Source organism: Strongyloides ratti (genome assembly GCF_001040885.1).
Source record: "Strongyloides ratti genome assembly S_ratti_ED321, chromosome : 1".
NCBI classification, from domain to species: Eukaryota; Metazoa; Nematoda; class Chromadorea; order Rhabditida; family Strongyloididae; genus Strongyloides; species Strongyloides ratti.
This window is the reverse complement of record NC_037307.1, coordinates 7,462,868-7,482,883: the sequence shown is the minus strand read 5'-3', so window position 1 is coordinate 7,482,883 and position 20,016 is coordinate 7,462,868. Positions and strand designations below refer to the sequence as shown.

At 20.7% G+C, this 20,016-nt stretch overlaps 4 protein-coding genes across 4 annotated transcripts; 3 read left to right on the top strand and 1 right to left on the bottom strand.

Annotated features, from left to right (window-relative positions):
- Positions 1-461: 461 nt before the first annotated feature.
- Positions 462-1,744, top strand: SRAE_1000231600 (Hypothetical protein; the record flags this gene model as incomplete). The annotated part of the gene is made up of 3 exons (XM_024649378.1): positions 462-599; positions 687-1,313; positions 1,355-1,744. The coding sequence occupies 3 exons, from the start codon at positions 462-464 to the stop codon at positions 1,742-1,744; spliced, it is 1,155 nt and encodes a 384-aa protein (XP_024503261.1).
- A 379-nt stretch (positions 1,745-2,123) lies between these two features.
- Positions 2,124-2,938, top strand: SRAE_1000231500 (Hypothetical protein; the record flags this gene model as incomplete). The annotated part of the gene is made up of 2 exons (XM_024649377.1): positions 2,124-2,510; positions 2,552-2,938. The coding sequence occupies 2 exons, from the start codon at positions 2,124-2,126 to the stop codon at positions 2,936-2,938; spliced, it is 774 nt and encodes a 257-aa protein (XP_024503260.1).
- Positions 2,939-3,797: 859 nt separating this feature from the next.
- On the top strand, positions 3,798-5,796 carry SRAE_1000231400 (Na+/H+ exchanger family and Cation/H+ exchanger domain-containing protein; the record flags this gene model as incomplete). The annotated part of the gene is made up of 2 exons (XM_024649376.1): positions 3,798-4,008; positions 4,067-5,796. The coding sequence occupies 2 exons, from the start codon at positions 3,798-3,800 to the stop codon at positions 5,794-5,796; spliced, it is 1,941 nt and encodes a 646-aa protein (XP_024503259.1).
- Positions 5,797-7,368: 1,572 nt separating this feature from the next.
- SRAE_1000231300 (Probable nuclear hormone receptor HR3) lies at positions 7,369-11,662 on the bottom strand (the record flags this gene model as incomplete). The annotated part of the gene is made up of 5 exons (XM_024649375.1): positions 7,369-7,962; positions 9,537-10,160; positions 10,327-10,521; positions 11,029-11,120; positions 11,461-11,662. The coding sequence occupies 5 exons, from the start codon at positions 11,660-11,662 to the stop codon at positions 7,369-7,371; spliced, it is 1,707 nt and encodes a 568-aa protein (XP_024503258.1).
- Positions 11,663-20,016: the final 8,354 nt, after the last annotated feature.

The following is a 20,016-nucleotide window of genomic DNA, read 5'->3' as shown; positions in this document are numbered from 1 at the left end:
GTATCAATTAAAATCAAATAAAAAGTTTTTGTCATATATCAAAAAAAAAATATAATATACTTTCTTCATATCTTTAACATCTATTCAATGATATCATAGAGATAAATCTTTTATAATCACAAATAAAATTAATATGTTAGCTTCACTAGTAATAATGCATTTTTTTTATAATACTTTATTACTCATACATGAATAAAAAAAAAATAAAATACTAAAAATAAATAAAGCATTAGAAGATTAATAATATTTATATATAATAACATATTTCAAAGTACTTTTTTTAAAAATCATAATGAAAGGAAGGATCAAGCTTTCCCACCAATTTAATGAAGGCGCGGATTGGTTAACTGTTTATTAAAAAGTATATATGTTTTTTTCTTTTATAAATATTTTTTAATTTATTTTTGTATTATTTATATTAATAACTCACTAATCTTACACTGACAATCATACTAACAATTATGTCTTCAAAATTTAAACAACAACAAAATTTTACTTCACCTAATGATGTTCTACATTTTTTTAAAGATAAATCTCAAGAATCAGAAGACATATGTTATAAATTATATTCAAATGAAGATAAAAATATCATTATTGAGGTATGGAATATTTTGACAGCATCATTCTCTCAAGAATACCTTCCAACACGTATTTTAAATTTTACAAAACAACTCCATAAATTTAAGATTCTAGAGGAAGGCAATTATGATAATTATAGAAATTTACTTTTTTACCATATTTATTATGCATCAACAATTGATGATCCAATGGAATTAAATTGTTTAGATCTTGACTTCATAAAATTTATTCTTTCTACTTCAATCAAACCAGAATTTCAAGAGTTATGCCAATATTTTACTAAAAATGAAACAACAATAGAAAAATTGGTACCAGAGGTATGCCTTCCAGCTTTCCAAAGAATTATAAAAAAATTATCTGATGAAATAAAAAATAAGGAACAATATCAGTATGGGACAAAACTTCGTGATGATAAATTAATATATAATGAAATATATACATTATATTATCATGCTGTAAATGAAAAAGTTTTTGAATTTGAAGAATCTTTAAAATTATTAGAAATACAGGTTCAGAAATATCCAGAATCTATCTCTAAACAGATGTATCTTTTGGCATATATAGCTTCACAATGTCTTTTAATACCTGGAAAAAGAATACGTGGTATAAATTTACTTAAGAAACTTTTATCATTTATTCTTGAATTAGTATTAGGTGCTGAAAAAAATTCTATTGATGGTTCTGTGGGGAGGAGAATTGTTTGTGTGGTAACACCTTATCTTCAATTTATTTCTGTAAGTTTGTATAATTTTTTTTTATTATATTTTTTTAATAGAATTCAGAAAAATTAATTGGTTATGGAGAAATTCTGTCTCGTCTTGTAAAAGTATTAATCTTCTTAAACACTATTAATACAAATGAATTTACCACTCTTTATAATAACAATTATATTGCTTTCAAAAATTTAGCAGAAAGTTTTCCTGGATCTTGGATACCATATCTTTTAGGAAAAAATAACTATAGAAGTAGTAAATTCAAAGGTCCATTGAATTTTGCTCCTTACAAAGATTCCTTTGATGATTCTATTTTAGATTCTCTCTATGAACCAGCATTAAACGGTTTTGATGTTAAAGGATTTAAATTAAAGGATAGTTATGGAATTTATGAAACAATGAGAACTTTTAGAGGAGAATTGGAAAATGAAGTTAAACGTTGTCTTAAATAAATTTTATCTTTTCTGTATTTAATTTTGTTCATAATTCATTTTTATCAACAGAGGATTATTCAAAAAAAATTGTGTTATAAACTTTAAATATAATTTCAAGAAATGATTTATCAATCAACCAATAATCTTTTGCATTTTAAAAAATTAAATTTTTTCTATAAAAAAAAACTGTTGTAGAGTTATACTATTTAATATTCTTTGATTTATTTTCCCAAAATTTTTTTATAATTTAATATACACATTACCAATAAGTATTGCCAAATTTTTTTTTTATGATTAAGATTACATAAAAAATAATTTAAAAATCAGGTGTAAAAAATTAATTGTACATTTATACTTATTTCTTTTGATATAACAGATATTTTTAAAAAACTTTTTAATGATGGAAAAATTAAAAAAGTTTGATAATAGAAAAACCAACAAATATAGAACAAAATTACGTGATGATAGATTAGTCTACAATGAATTAAACAATTTATTTAACTATGCTGTCAATGATAAAAGAAATCATCTTCATGAAACATTTTCATTATTAGAAGAACACCTTAATAAATACCCTCAATCTATTTCTAATCAAATGTATCTATTATCACATATAGCTTCAGAATCTTTTAAAATGTTTCATAAAAATAAGGAATTAATTTTATTGAAGAAGTCATTAGCTTTTATTCTTGAACTTTGTTTAGTTTGTGAAAAAAAAAGTATGGATACAAATTCTCCTAAAAAAATTATTCTTGTTTTATCTCCATATTTAGAGAATATCTCAGTATGTTTTAATTTTTTTATATTAATTATTATTATTTTTAGACACTTCCAAAAAATTATGGTTTTAATATTATTTATAGTCGTTTAGTTAAAGTATTAACATTTTTAAAAGAAATAAATGAGCAAGAATTTTCGGGTTTTGTTAAAAATAATTATTCAACATTTGCTACATTTATTGATATATTTCCTGGAGCCTGGACACAACACCTTTTACATAAATTTAATTTTAAAACAAAAAATAAACCACATTCAAGTGGAGGAATATTTAAGGATACCTTTGATGATTCAATATTAAATTGTTTATATGAACCTCCTATGGATGGATTTAATGTTAAACTTTATAAACTAAAAAATAGTTATGTAGTTTATCAAAAAATGACGTCTTTTCGTATGCGGTTAAAGGATGAAATTAAAAAATTAATTGCTTAGTATTTTAATTTAATAATTTATGTTTTTTTATACTTCTATATTGTGGGTAAAATTATATTATTAAAAGTTTTATTCATTATCTACTTTTATATTTTATTTCTTTATAAATGATTTTTATTATACTTTGAGTCATCTATTAATATTTTAATATGATGTTAATGTGATGTATTATTAAATAATCTTTATTATGTTTATATAAAAATTGATAAAAAAAAACAGTAATATAATTATATAACTATTTTAATAACAATAACTTTTATTTATTAAAATCAAAAGTATTTTTCTTCTGGATATTGTATTTCACATCAATGTCTTTCAATATACTTTCTCTTTACTAAAATTATAAATTTTTTGTTTATCACTGTTTTAACTAAAAATATTCTACTGATAAGAATTTTAATAGTATTACCGTTAAATCTATTGTAGACTATAGAGTATTTTTACTTTTCTATTCTTTTTTCACATACTAATAATCAAGTACATTTATTTCTTAAAATATTTTTATCTTCATCTAATTAGCTTTTCCTCTTAATTCCTTCTACTGATACATAAATATATATATTATGATAACATAATTATTTCCGTAATTTCCATGCCACTAAATATCATAATTTTATAGAAATATACTCTTTTTATTCTTATCTTTATTAGTAAATAGTAAATTTTTTAACTTGTTTTCCAATAATTTAATATGAGTATATATATATTTACATTTTAAAATCATTTTTTTATCATTAAATTCTTTATGTATACCTTTTTATTTCTTTAATTATTCATTACATGATATTAAAATTATTTTATAGTCACTTTAGTGCAAAATTAACCTTTTAAGAAGGACTTTTTATCATTAAAAAAAAAGATGTCCACATTTATAGGAAAATTTTGTACAAAAATTTTTGTTTATGTATTTATACTATTAACAACATTTTTTATTTATCAATCAGCTGCTGAGGAGAATGGAGAAAAAGAAAAACCAACTAGATATAATCTTATTACAATTGATTTTGAGATAGTAAAAAGTCCTATGATTATTGTTATGTGGCTTCTTATTGCTTCAGTGGCAAAAATAAGTAAATTTATTTTTTTTATAATTATAAAAAAGTTAAACAAAATTTTTTTTTATTTTAGTATTTCATTTGATAAAAGGACTTTCAGAAATATTTCCTGATTCAGCTCTTCTTATTATGGTTGGATTGGCAATAGGAGTTGTGTTAAATATTATAGGTGTCTCAAAATCAACATTTTTTTTAGAATCTGAAATTTTCTTTCTTTATGTTTTACCACCACTAGTTTTTGATGCTGGTTATAATATGCCAGCAAGAGCCTTTTTTGATAATATTGGTTCAATTTTGGCATTTGCTTTAGTTGGAACAACATGGAATATTGTTGCAATAGCCTTATCATTATGGGCAATATCATTAACAGGAATTTTTTCTGTTCAAATGAATCTTCTTGAACTTTTGTTATTTGGTTCTCTTATTGCTGATGTAGATCCAGTTGCTGTAATTGTTATTTTTGAAGAAATGGGAGTTAATGAGGTATTATTTATTTCTGTTTTTGGAGAAAGTCTCCTTAATGATGGTGTTTCTGTTGTTCTTTATAATATGTTTCAAGTTTTTGTTGAAATAGGTGATGAAAATTTAATACCAACAGATTATGTTAATGGTGTTATATCATTCTTTATTATTGCTCTGGGTGGTGTTGCTGTTGGATTAATTATGGCATTTATTGCTAGTTTTATTATTAGATTTACTAAACATGTCTCTGAATTGAATCCTATCTTTATTTTTTTGGTACCATATCTTTCATATTTAATTTCTGAGATGCTTGGACTTTCTTCTATTATGGCTATCGTTTTTTGTGGAGCACTTTTAAAGAAATATGTTAAATTAAATTTATCAGAAAAACAATCTGCATCAATAAAATATTTTACCAAAGTTTTGGCATTATCATCAGAAATTGTTATTTTTATATTTCTTGGTATGAGTACAATTTCCTCTGATCAACATTGGGATACAGCTTTTGTTGTTTTAACACTTATTTTTTGCCTTATATATCGTTTCATTGGAGTTGTTGTTTTGTCAAATTTCCTTAACAAATATAGATTAAAAAAAATTACAAAAGTTGATCAATTTATTATGTCATTTGGTGGATTACGTGGTGCTATTGCTTTTGCTTTATGTGCCTCACTTCCAGATGATATTGAAGGAAAACCATTATTTTTATGTACATGTTTATGTGTTGTATATTTTACAACATTCTTTCAAGCATTATTAATTAAACCTATTGCTGGATTTTTACAAGTTGAAAGAAAAATTAAAGGAGAAAAAAATATGATTGAACATATTTATGAGAATGTTATTGAAAATACAATGTTAGGATTAGAAGAAATTACCGGACATCGATCACATTATTATTTAAGAGAAGCATTTGAAAATTTTCATCAAAAATTTTTATCCAAACTTTTGGTTTCTAAGGCAAATTTAAGAGAAAGTAAATCAAAACTTGTTAGATATTATGAAAAAATATCAAAAAATAAAAATGAAATATTTTCACAGGAATTAAAAGAAAAATATGTTCCACATACTGAAAATAGTAATAAAAGTTATACAATGTCAGAGAAAGTTTTTAGTGGATATGAGTCAGGATTGTATGCTCCTAATGGTCGTGTTATGTCAAGAAATACCTTATCAAATATGACAGATTTTAGTTCAGAGGATGGTGAAATATCTTTAACACAAAGTAGGTACCGATCAAGATCAAGAAGATTAAAAGAAAATATCTTACCAGAAAGTATCAAAAAACAATATAATCAAAGTCTTTCACCTATACCTAAAATTCATCGAACAGAACATTAAACAAAAACGCCATCCATATCAACTTTCAAAGCCGCCAAATAAAAATAATTATACATATATCAGTTATAATTGGTCATAAACCATAAATTATATATCAATTTTATCAATCATAAAGGGTAATAACAGTAAAAAAATATAAATATAATTTTCTAAAATCAACTTTTTTTCTTAATCAAAATCATTTCTATCTTTATTATATATATAAATTATCATTAATCAACAAAAATATATAATTAAAAAAAAAAGATAAATTTTGCAACAATTATAATACTTTATTGTATTATTTATCTTCATTATGTATAAATAAAATAAAATTTATTACACTAATTATAATCATAAGATATTATAATTAAAAAATACAATTATAAATTTATTGAAAACTTTTCTTCCTTTTTTTTTAAATAATTAATAATCTTCAAATTGGATAATAACTTAAAGATAATATATTCATATAAATGTCATTAATAATCAATGTAACACTTTATTAAATTTTTATACACTTTATATCAATTACTTTTCTTTAAGAATAATCTATCTTTCTTTCACATATATATAATTTTAATCCGATTTCTTTTTAAGATACCTTCATATTAATAATTTATACCTAATCCGATTATCTTTTTAATATTATTATGCACATCTTATATTTATGATTAGAATCTTAAGAATTGTAATCACATTCTTTTCTATTCATATATACCTTAATTACTTATACAATACCGTCTTTCTTTTTTTTTATTATATATTACAATAGTAATTAAATGGATAATATACATATTATGATTTTTATCCTCTACTTAACAACACTATTTAGAAAAAAAAATATCTTTAAAAAAAAAGAATAAAAATAACTGATAAATTTTAAATAAAATAAATTAATTGTTAAAATTACATTTAAAAAAAAGCATTAATTTTTAAAAAAAAATATATAATTTTCCTCAAAATAAAATAATAACTTATTATATTATCTTTATTAATAAACAATCATTACTTGTTAAAATTCCACATAAATATATTTAAAAAAAAACAAATTTTAAAATAATATATTAAAACTAATTATATGGCAGTAATATTCTTTATTTATTTTTCTTATTTAAAACATACTTCTCATCAAGTAAAGAAAAATGATAATAATTTTTATATTATTTTAACAATAAAAAAAAAATGATTAAATTAATATATAGGGGGTGAAATAGAGCACCAGTAATGTATGTAAAGGAAATGTGTTTGTTTGTATCTTCTTTTGTTTTCTTAAGTTATATTTTTGATTATATAATTAAAATTATACTTAATATAATTAATATTGATAAATTATAATAATATTAATATTTTTTCTTCAACATCTGGAATGTTTTTGACTTTCATATTATTAGTTTAAATTTTTTTTTTTAGATTTATAAAAAAATCTAAAGAAAAAAAAAATAGAGATATAAATAATTTTGTGTTGAAGATATAGTCTACAATAATGTACAAATATCTTTTTTTTGTTTTTATTAGACAAAAATTTATTTTATTATTCTTTTTTCTTCATCCATTAAAATACCATATAAATAGATAGAAGATTTATATTATTCATTGATCTACAGAGAATAACTCTTTATATAATGCTGGTAATTGATTATTAGCTTCAGGATAAGAATTTCTAAAGTTATTTAAAAGAACTATATGATTATGAGCCAAATTTCTTAATTGTGGAAGAATTCCTATTAATCTATCTATTGTGCCCATACCATCACCACCAAATCTTGGAGCTAACATTCCAGCTAATGTTGATCGAATCCTTTCAACATATATATGTTCTTTATGTGTATTTTCTAGTAACACCCATGCAGAGAATAAAGCTAACTCCGATGTATTAAGGCCAAATGTTGCCAGTTGATGGATAACACTATGGAGATCTTGAATAAATTTGAGCTCTGATGGGTTTGTACATGTAAATATATGTGATGGTATTATCATATCAACTAATGTTAATGTATGAGTATCAATACTATAGTATTGGGACATTGCTATAGCTGATAACTCAAAGACACCATGTTTTAGTAACATTATTTGCTCTTCCTGATCAAGCCTCATAAATCCTTCTACTAATTTGGCAAATTCTATTATACATTGTATTATTTTTGTTATCTCTTCTGAATATCTCACCCATCCTTCAACAGTATTCTAAAATTAAATTTGACATTAATTATAATTATTATAAATCTTTTTTCTTTTATTTTTTTTTTTATTTAATCTTTAAATATTTTTATATTACCCTTAAATATATTTTATATCAAAAAGAATAGTTATACAAATTAAACCCATAAATTTTGAAATTTTTCACAGATCATATAAATAAAATACTAATTAAAAAGAATTTTTTTTTTATCTATTTTTATTCCTGTCTCCAGGTACCACATAAACATATAAAAAGATTTATATATTGTTATTTTAAAAGAACCTTTTTTCCAATTCATTGCTTATTTCTTTTTATAATATTGTATTATATCAAATAGACAACAAAAATCTATAGTCATTCTCCATATACATGTATAATGACCATTTGACAAACTTTTTAATTTTAACCAAAACTTTTCAATCACGAAAAAAAAAAAGTTTTCTCAAGGACATTTAATGGCATGCCCTTATGATCACCTATCATCCGGTGTCTACCTGTACCTGACGCTTCTCAATTCATATATTCATCTTCACTTCAAATCACAATCATTACATTTGATAATTTCAATACCTTCTATCTATATATCATATGTATTATATGTATTTTGTCAATGAAGAACGTAGATTTATGTTATTTTTATTTATCAAAATTATCATCCCGTATTGTGTTGTCTCTTTTGCCTATTCAGACACACCGTACCCTTTTTATGAATAAAACTAATCATTATAAAATCATTTTCTTTTATATACAAAAAAAAATTTCAAATAGAAACCCCCCTCTATAAAATATATGTAATCAAGTAAAAGAAATAAAAAGACAAAATTAAACTATTCTCGTAATTAAATAAATAAAAAATAACTCTCATATAAATATATATATTTATAAAGTTTATAATCAAATTAACCAAAAAAATAAAATTTTTTTTTTCTATATTAAATATCGGAAAAAAAAAAACAAAAATCTAATTTGGTCATCTTACTTATCATTAGTTAATATCATGTCTATATGCGTATAGTAGAAGTTTTTTTTTCTATCAAAAATATAAATAAAAATATTTTTTTTTAAAAATCATTATAAAAATTGATAATAAAAATATAAGTATAAATCAGTTAGTTAAAAAAACAGAAACATAAATAAAATTGTATTGTCTTCTTATCTTTGTATGCTTATCAAAAAAATTATGTTATTTATTATCATATTTTTATATAGAAAAAAAGATTTTTTTTTCTATCTACTATAATTATCTATTCATACATGGAGGTAAAAGAAATTTGTATTTGCAAACATAAAAAAACCCCATAAATCTTCTTTGTTTTGGTTATCATTTCATTAATCAAAATGTACTTTTTTTTATAACAATAGTAGTATAAAATCTATTTATAGTTCATGTTTTAAAAAAAAAAGAACTTCTTTTATAAAATACAATGTATTGTAAGAATAAATTTTAAATTAACCGCTTAAATACATTTTTTTTTTTAAAATACCAATCAACTTCTATGGTAAAAATAATTTTTTTGAAGGACATGTATTTATAAAAAAAGATCAAAAAATTTTTTTTAAATTTAAAAAATTAACTTACCATATTCATAAGCATTTGTTCCATATGACCATCAATTTGTTGGAGAGCTCTATCTTTACTTCTTAGAAATGTTGCATGTCCATTTTCATATGCCATTGTTAAATTTTTTATCAAATCTTCATCAATTGAAGTTGGGGTTGTCATACAACCACCTATTGTTGTCATCATTGGATGTGATGGAGTATCTGGATATCCACCATTAGAAGATGGTACTGCTGCTTGTTGGGGAACTAATACATAATCAGCACCTTGTCCTGTTGGATATGATATTGGTGCTGCTGCCATTTGATGTTGATTATAAACACTTATTGTTACAGTACCACCACCATTAGGTATATATTGAGGTTGTGGATGTCCACCTGTACCACCGGATGGAGTTGATGCTGCTGATGTAGTTGATGATATAGGCATTGGACCCGTTGTAGTACCACCATACATATCATAATGTGGTATACCACTTTGATTATGTGATGTTACTGATGGAGGTTGTGGATGATGTGAATACATTATCTGTGGTGGTCCTTGTTGTGAAATATTTTGATGTGTATTTGGTGGTGAGTATTCCATAAATGATGAATATGGTGAGATTCCATGAACTTCTGCTAATTGTTTATGCATTCTTACCTACAAATAAATCAAATATTATTAAAAAAGTTAAAATTATTTTTTATAATATTATTGGGATCAAAACTAAAAATAAAGTTATTTTTTTAAAAAGAAAATAATAAAAACAAAAAAAATTATCAGGCAGGATAAACAAAAAAAAAAAAGATTTTTAAAGCATGCAGACCTCATCCTCCACCTTCTCTCTTTGTTTCTTTGACATTCTCCCAAATTTAACTGCATCTCTACTCATACCAAGTTCAAGACATTTCTTAAGTCTACAATACTGGCAACGATTCCTATTCACACGATCTACGGTACAATTTTTCTGCCTAGGACATTGATAATTAACAATATTTGACTGTGATCGACGAAAGAATCCCTATAAAAAAAAATAATATAATTAATTATCTATTTTTTTTTTCCTTATTTTTAATAATTAATTATCTAATAATAAATATCTTTAGATGTAATAAAATAAATTTAATACTATGTACACAACAGAAAATCTTGATCAATCATCATCTCATGTAACATTACATATCTTCATTCTACTATTATTACATCACACATAGATTATTACGTAATTTCTCATTATTTTTACTTGTACAGAAGATACATCTTGATGAATAAACAATCATATTTACTCTTTATTTATTTTCTATAACATTATAGAAATTCGCATTAAAATTAAATATTATTATTTAGACATAACACAATGTTTGGTCCCTTATAATAAATAAAGATATATAAGGACACATACTGTTAAAGGTGTGAAATAATTATAAATTAATAATAAAATAGAATAATAAAATACCTACTACTTTAGATATTATGTTAAGAAAAAAAAATTTTTCATTTTTTTTTAAATAGAAAATTAGAAACTTACTTTACAACCTTCACAAGTTATTATTCCATAATGAACGCCAGATGATTTATCACCGCAAACTTTGCACGGAATTACTTCTATTTGTGTTGATACTAAAAAAAAAGGAAAAATAAAAAATTAATTAATTATTTCAATATATATATTTCTTTTTATTAAAAAAATTATATTTTAATTTTTTTAATCTTAAAAATTTTTTTTTTATATACTTTATTAACCTATATAGAAATTTCTTCTTATTATTTTTCTTTTTCAATAATTTAAAAAAATATATCATTGTCATTATTATCATAAAACTTTTTTTTTGTTATATAATTTGGTAAGAGATACAGAAAAGATAATAAAAGTAAAAAAGTAGTATTAAAAGTATATTATGAAATTGGATAGAATAGTAAAATTTTTTTTTTAAGAAAAAAAAAAAAGAATTTTTATTACTTTGTGGAATAGGATTTTCTTTTAAATCCCCTAAGCCAGGATCATTTTCATTTTTGATGTCAAGACCGCTATCTGCAGAACTTGTCCTACCCTCTGAAGGAGAGGAATATTCTTTTTTAACAAATAAATATTCATCCTTTATTTCGGGTGATGATGAAGTTTCACCAATATTTGAGAAATTTTTTGAATTTCCTGTTAACATTTTTTTTTATATAGATAGAAAATAATAAATAGTGATAGGAAATATGTATATAACAACAAAAAAAAATAAAATCACTTTTTCCCTTTTCTTTGATTTGTACTTAATAAAATAACAAAACCAAAAAAAGGGAAATAAAGCGCTTATATATGTGAAAGAATATATATATGATGTGCCAATGTTTTCAAGAATAGTAAACTTAATTACTACTACTACTACACCTTTCTCAACACTCTCTTCAAGCTACTATTAAAATAACATATAAACTTGTTGTTGTGTTTTTTTTTTAATATCTATCTATGTATATAATTTCTGCTTTTTTACATATACCTTATGCTTGTATTAATACTCTTATTGTCTTACTATTCTTTTACTCAATCAACAAGGCAACATTCTCCATATTATTACTTATTAATTCCCCCTCTTTTGATTTTCTCCACCTCTTTTTACTATTTATAGATTTTTTTTATATAATAAATATATATGATCAATCTTACTAAATATCTTTAACTAATAATATAGATGAAGAATGATGATATGATATATATATTCTTAAGATTACAATATAAATCATTAGGAGGTGCCATTTTCGTTTTTTTTTTAATTTAATCTTATTATTATTGTTTATAAAAACATAGTTTATAAAACTTTTTTTTTTCATAATCATATAAAATTTAAATAAAAATTTTTTTTTAAAATTTAAATTTTTCTTAATCAAAAAAAAAAAGTTAATTATTATTAATGATAATAATTGTTTTAAAAAAATATATATATATCTAAAATAGATTATCATGATAGCATTCTTTAAGAATTTAAAAAAGAATATAAAATTATAGAAGATAATAGCAAAAGAAGATAAATAAACAATAAAATATTATCATATTTTTTGATAAGATTATAAATAAATAATAATTTAAAAGAAATATAGTTTTCAGGATGGCATTATAAATAAAAGAATATAAAATAATAGAATAAATATAAAAAAATTTTTAAAAATAATAATGACAATGAAACATTTTTAAAATTTTTTAAGTATTAATATTTGATCATGAAAAATATTAAAAAATTAATATATTTATTTTTATATATCTATATTTATATAGGTAAATAAGAAATATAAAAAAAAAAAGAATTTTTAATAATATTAAATATTTTTATATGGGTAACTGTTAAGGTCTTCAAATCTCCATTTAGGGTACTCTAATGAAAGTCAAGATTTATTAACTATATCAGGGTAACCCATATATCATTAGAGGAGAAGAGGGACCCAGAAACCTGGTTCAGTAGCCTGCTTACCTCTCATGACCGCGACAAATAATAAGGGCAAAGATATATATATATATATATATATATATTTTATATATATTAATATATATTAAAAGTCGTTTTGTGATTCACTGTAGTTATTTGGTATTATTACCTATCTGTGCCCTATTATCTATCTTTTTCCTCTCCTCTTTCTACACACACAATAATTTACACAACAATTTTTAGAAGGTAAAGTAGAAGATGGAGAAGTTTTGATGTTACACACAACAAATTATAATATATTTGTGGGTGTGAATTTTAATTTTAATACCAGAGATCTTGAAAAATTTTTATACACCAATATTATTATTATTATTAAATATGTATTCTAACAATATATATACCACCAGAAAAAGAGACATGCGCAGAAAAGAGTTTTGATGATGATAATAAATGTGCCTTCCTGTAAAACCACGTCCACAAAAATCTGATATATATATAAATTGTTGTTCTATGTAATGTCTATAGAAATTACAAAAGTATATAATTTTATATGTAGTATAAAGACTCTGTACCGATCACTAAAATTATAATTTTTATTTATACAATAGGAAAAGAAAAAAAAAATTTGGTTAAATATAAAAAAAAAAGTTTTAAAAGAATCATTATGGTGATTTTTACTGATACGATACATTTAATTATCAAGGGACAATGTGATTTAAGACAATTTTAAAAAGTAATTTATTTTTATGGTATGTTTATGGCATCATTTTTTTTTGATATAATTTTTATTTTACTTATATGATATAATAATATTTAATAAACTAATAATAATTATAAATACCTATAAAAGTTTTGAATTTTGTATCTAAAAAAAAGTTAAAATTTTCCATTCATTAAAATCAAATTTTTTTTCCATATTTAAATAACATAAATAATTAATTTACTTAAACAAAAAAAATAACAATATTTCTTAGTTATTCATTCTTATCATAAAACAAACTATACATAATAATATTAATAAAAAAAAAGATTATTTTTAAAATATAAAAAAAAAGTATTTCTTTCAACTTTATATTACAATATATCAAAGTACTTCTAATTTTTTTGTTAATTAATTTTCTTTTATTAGGTATGCATTTATATTTTCCTATATATGTCTACAAAAATTTTATTATATCATTGAGTAAAATATTTATATGGTGAATAGTTTTGATTTATCATAGAAAAAAAAAGGTTATTAAAATGTTTGATTAGAAATAATTTGTAGAGGTAAATTAGTTTTAAAAAAAATTATTTTTTAATTAATATATTATAAGATAAGGTTAAAAAAAAATGATTTTTATAATTTTAATAAATTAAAGTTTTATATTTACATTAAAAAAAAAGATTTGAAGCTAAAATTTAAATTATGAAATAATTATTAATTATCTTTTTGTATTAAATAAACAAATAAATAAAAATAAAACTGTAAACAAATAAAATAGATTTAAAAAAAAAATAAAAATGGCAAAATAAATAAATTATTTTTTTACTTTAAAATAATTTATAAAAAAAAAATTGTAAATTTTTATATTTAACAAAAAAAAAGGTAATAAAAACAATTAAATATCATTTTAGAGAGTAACGGAATTTATTATTTTCTAAAAAAAAAGAATGTTTTGTATGTTATAAAACATTCAACTATATATAATTTATTTTATTACTTTTCTAATCATTTTTGATTTAACTGCAATATACTATATATACATAATATATATAATATATACAGAATACCATGGAAGGCATTTGATAGGTAATAAATGATAAAGTAATGTTAATTAGTAGCTAGAAAAATAAGTTTTTAATTTAAAAAAATATTATAAGGTTATTATAGTTAAATAATTTTTACAAGTATATATATATATATTTTTAAATTAAATTATAAACAAATCTAAATAAAATTTATAGTATAAAAAAAATATAGCAATCATTTATAGTTAATTTTTTTTTTCACTTAAATATTTATCAAAAGTAACAAATAAAAGTAGTAAAAATCATTAAGCTTGTTATTTTTTTTTTACTTTTAAAAACGTCCCTAAGTACAAAAAGATTAGAAAGAAAGTTATTTCAATGGCAATTTTTTTAGATAACCATAACTTCACCTAATCTATTGAAAATAAAATATACATTTAATATCTTCTTTAGAAGTTTGATTTGTCCCCTACCAACCAATCTCTGAAGGTTATTCACAATTGTTTAATAGCTATTGTCAAGAAATATACATATATACGATCATCCACCAAATATATATATTTTTTTTTCATCTTTACTATAAATATCTTCCTCTTTTACCCCCTCTTACCTTAAAAGAAACTTTAGTGGTTAAAAAAAAAAGTAATTTTATTTACATACTTTTTTTATTTTGATAAAAGTTAATAAGATTAAATGACACTATAGTTTGATAATTTTTTTTTTTTTGATTTAAAACAAAATAAAAATGATTTGTTTTTTTTTTGATCTTATAAAGATAGGTATAAAAAATATGTTTAATATAATAATTAAAATAAAATAAATTTATTAAAATTATAAAAATCATTTTAAATAATATATAAAAATCATTTTACTTTATTAAATATAATATAAGAAAAAAATAATAATAATAATATAAAAGAAAATAACGTTACAAAAGAATAAATAATCATCAATCGACATATGTACTTTTTAATATTTTATTATCACAATCTCTTGGCATAAACATTTAATAATTCTCTTCTTTTACTTGATCTTCCCTATCTATAGGTATTGTTGAAGAGAAGTTTCTATCATTTCTAATTATATCATTTATATATAGAGATATCATACCTTCTGTACTTTATATTGTTATATTTTATTAATGTCTACCTATATAGATATATGATAATTTTATACATATATATATCCACTTCTTTTTAATAGGTATAATCTTTATTGTCAAATAAATACAATATATCAAGGATATGGTATAAATATATATATATATAATAATAATATTAATTACTTAATCATAATGCCAATCTTAAAAAAAAAAATTTTTAATAAACAAATATATAAAATATATTTTATTATTTTTATTTATTATTTTATATTTATATATGTATATATAAAAATTAAACCAATTAAAAAAAAAGGTAAAATTTTTATAAATATTTTTCAAAATAAACATTTCTCTATCTCTACAATCTCAAATAAAATTGATAATGCCACTCTTAATCCATCATCTCTAACATATTTTTATACTATATCGTTACAGTTACTGTTATGGCATGATATTTATTTATCATGTATAATCAATGATCCGATAGATGTAAATATAATGTATAAAGAGATAAATTTGAAATAATGATACAAAACTTCTGGTACCTTATTGTACATATAGTAACAAATAATCATCAAAAGTATCCATCACATACAAAATTATACAATACCATTGATTTTAAAGTTCTTTCTGTTTTACTACAATTACAAATGAAAGGGACCATAATAATTGAAGAAGGTTAATTTTTTTTTTTATATATATTTTTGTGGTAATAAATTTTTTTAAATGAAAAATTGTTAACATATTTTAAGAAACAAAAGTATAATTATTTGAAAAAAATTTTTTTTAATTAATTGTTTGATAATTTCTTCTTCTTTTTTTTTTACTTTAATATTTCTTCTTTGTCATTCTAATACCATACTATCAAGAAAAAAAAATTTTTTTTTTCTTTTCATTATTATCTATCATTATCATTTCTATAGAATGTAAAAATATAAATAAATACTCAAAATTGTAATATAAAAAGAATATTCATCTTTTATTATATATATATTTAATTCTAAATATATCTCTCTTCAATACCAAATCATTAAAGACACCTCTATTTTAATTAAAATTATATCTTCGTCTCTTGAGGATTTTATAAAATAAAAATATATACAAGAAGGATGACACGACAATCGTCAAGGTGAAACTCTTTCTCTCTTCATCAACCTTTTCATAATCAAAATCATTTCAAAACTTTATATATATATATATACATATAATATATATCAATTCTTTATTATAACAATAATAATAATAATAATAATACACATCATTGGAGATTGTAACAACAATAAAAATTGTTAAAGTACCCACTAATCTTGACAAAATACTTCTTTTTTTCATAAAAATTTTTATAATAATATCTATAAAAATTATACTAATTTAACATTCTAATTGTCTTTATAATAAATATATATAACTTCAAAAAAAAAAAATAAATCAACGACTTTTGATGAATTTTAATTGTTATAAGCATAGTGATAAAAAAGTAATTATAAATGACATTCTTTTTTTTTAAATTTTATTACATATAATAATTAAAAAAAATTCTTTTGTAACAAATATAAATCACTCATTTATTATTTCCTCTAATAAAAGAGTTATATATTTAAATATCATTTTATTTATGAAAAAAAAGTTAATAAAATTAACTTAAAATTTTTGTACTTTTATCAATGAAACAGAAAAATGAGTGAGTTACTGGGGGGGGGAGAAGAAAAAAAAAAAATTCTTTTCACTTCATTAATTGTCATTTATCTCTTCCATATAAGAGAAGGTACCATAAAAGATAATAATACAATCACTGTTGCGCATAATCAAAATTTTATAAATTTTGATGATATCATCTCATGGTACGAGATGATACATTAACATTAAATACCTATTATATATATTTATAAATATATATACATATATATCTAATCACCCCTTAGTCAAGAGGAAAAAGACAAAATGATGGTAGATGGAGAATTATAAAAAAAAATTTCATGGTACACTACCATAAAAATGAATATATAAAATTTTAAAATTTTTAATTACAAAAAGATACCAATAAATTTTTTTATCTAAGTATGGTAGCATTTTTGCTATTTAATAATCATGTACTTATGTCTAGACAACCTTCAAAAGTTTTGAAATCTTTTTTTTTTTTTTTGCAAAAAGAAACATAGTATGTTCCTCTTAGTGTCAAAAATTATATCATCAATTGGTAACTTTCTTGTTACATTGCAAATATTACTAATTAAAATACTATTATTTTGGTAATTTAATTTAACATTACATAAAAATCTTATCTTCCGGTGTACATTAATGATAAAATCAATTACTTTTCATTATGATTTTTTTTTTTACCTTTTCAATTACCACAAATTATAGAGAATGTAATTTTTTTTCTGGGAATGGAATTTTAAATAAAAACAGGAAACATTTTTTTTTTTATCAAATAAGTTTGTATAATGTTTAGATTATTAATTATAATGTAATTGGGGTGATAATTTTTATTATTACTTCATTTATATTTATAAATGATAAACAAATGGCATCTATTTTTTTTAAATATAAACATTTTTAAAGTTAAACTTGTTTCATAAAAGGTAGAAGTTTTTTGTTTTTAAAAAAAATGTATAAATATATAATTTTCTTTTCAAGTTTGTTTTAAATTGTTTGGAAAATGGTTTAGAAGATTTATTATAATCAGAATTTTTACTTTGATATTATTAGAAGAGATTGTTTTACTGTGAAAAAAATTTGAATTCACTAAAAATCTAGGTAAATATGACAAGTATAAAATTTTTTTTACTCTTTTTTTTTCAAGAATAAAATAAATTGAGCAACATTAATTGAAAACTAAAAATTTATTTTATAAATGAAATTTATGAAGCACAGTCAATTTCTCCAAATACTTTTAAATATAAATTTAAATGTTTAAAAAAATAACAAATAAAATTACTAGATTCAACTTTCCATCTTAGGTGCAATAATAAATTTTTTCTAATAACAATTTATATTTAATTACTAAATACACTACATACTTTCTTTTATATAAATAAAAAAAATTCATTGATTAAATGTACCATTGAACTAGCATTTTTTACAGTTTAGAATAATGGAGTACAGACATTTTTATATCATTTAAAAAAGTAAATTATAAACAACAACTTTGTAACTAGATTAAAAAATCAAAACTTTATTGCGATATTTTAATTTACCTCTTAATTTTTTAAATCTTTCTCTTACTTTGTTTAAATATGACTACTAATATAAATCAAAAAATTTATAAAAAAAAACTTATCAGATTTAAGCTTACAACCTTACGATAAATAATTTTTAATCAGAAATATAAATTTATTATTTTTGTTTATAAATTAATTACTTTTCTTGAAGAATCTTTTTGTATATAATTCCTGAATTATATCTCAAAGTGAATTTCAAATCAAAATCTTAATATCATTATTCTTAAAAAAGTTACTAAAATTTTCTGATTTGGGATTCAAGTTTTTTTTATTAAAGTTTAAAACATTTGCTTGGAATATAACTACCTTCAAAACTTTTATCCGTTTCTGAAATTCAAGTATCATGTGCTTAAAATTCTCCTTTATCATCGTAGAAAATAAGATCATTAATCATTGTGTTTTAAAAATAAAAGTTACTAATTTCTTTCACGTATCAAATATCTTTTCATGATTTTATCCTTAGAACTGAAATTAAAAAAAAACGATTTTTTTTTCAAAAAATTATTTTCTCTACAATGTCCTAACAGTTATTGTAGTTTAAAATTCTAACGGTAATTCTTTTGAAAACATATTTTTATTGTGAAAAGTCCCTTCATGATAACTTCTCCATTTGTATTTTAAAAAAAAATAAATTTCTTTAACAATTAAAGAAATATTTCAACTAATAAATTTTAAATTAAAGAAAAACTAAAAGTTCATAACAAGTACAATTAATTTAAATCAAAATAAACAACTAAAACATTTAACAATAAAATTGTAAAAATATTATTAGAAATATTGTATTATTCAAAGTTAATTGGTATAAAAATTATCTTTCTTTACCTTGTCTTTCATACATACATAAAAATTTGACTCATTGAGAAAAACCTTCTTAACAAGTTATACATATAATACACTTTATCTAATTACTCGATTAAAGTCCGAAGTTTTTTAACGATATAACAATCCATCCAAACTTACCACTATTAATTTTATTCTAGAAAAAGTTTGTCAAACACTTAAACGCTTTATCAAGCTTCTCTTTATTCAACAAATTTTAAAATGTTTGATTG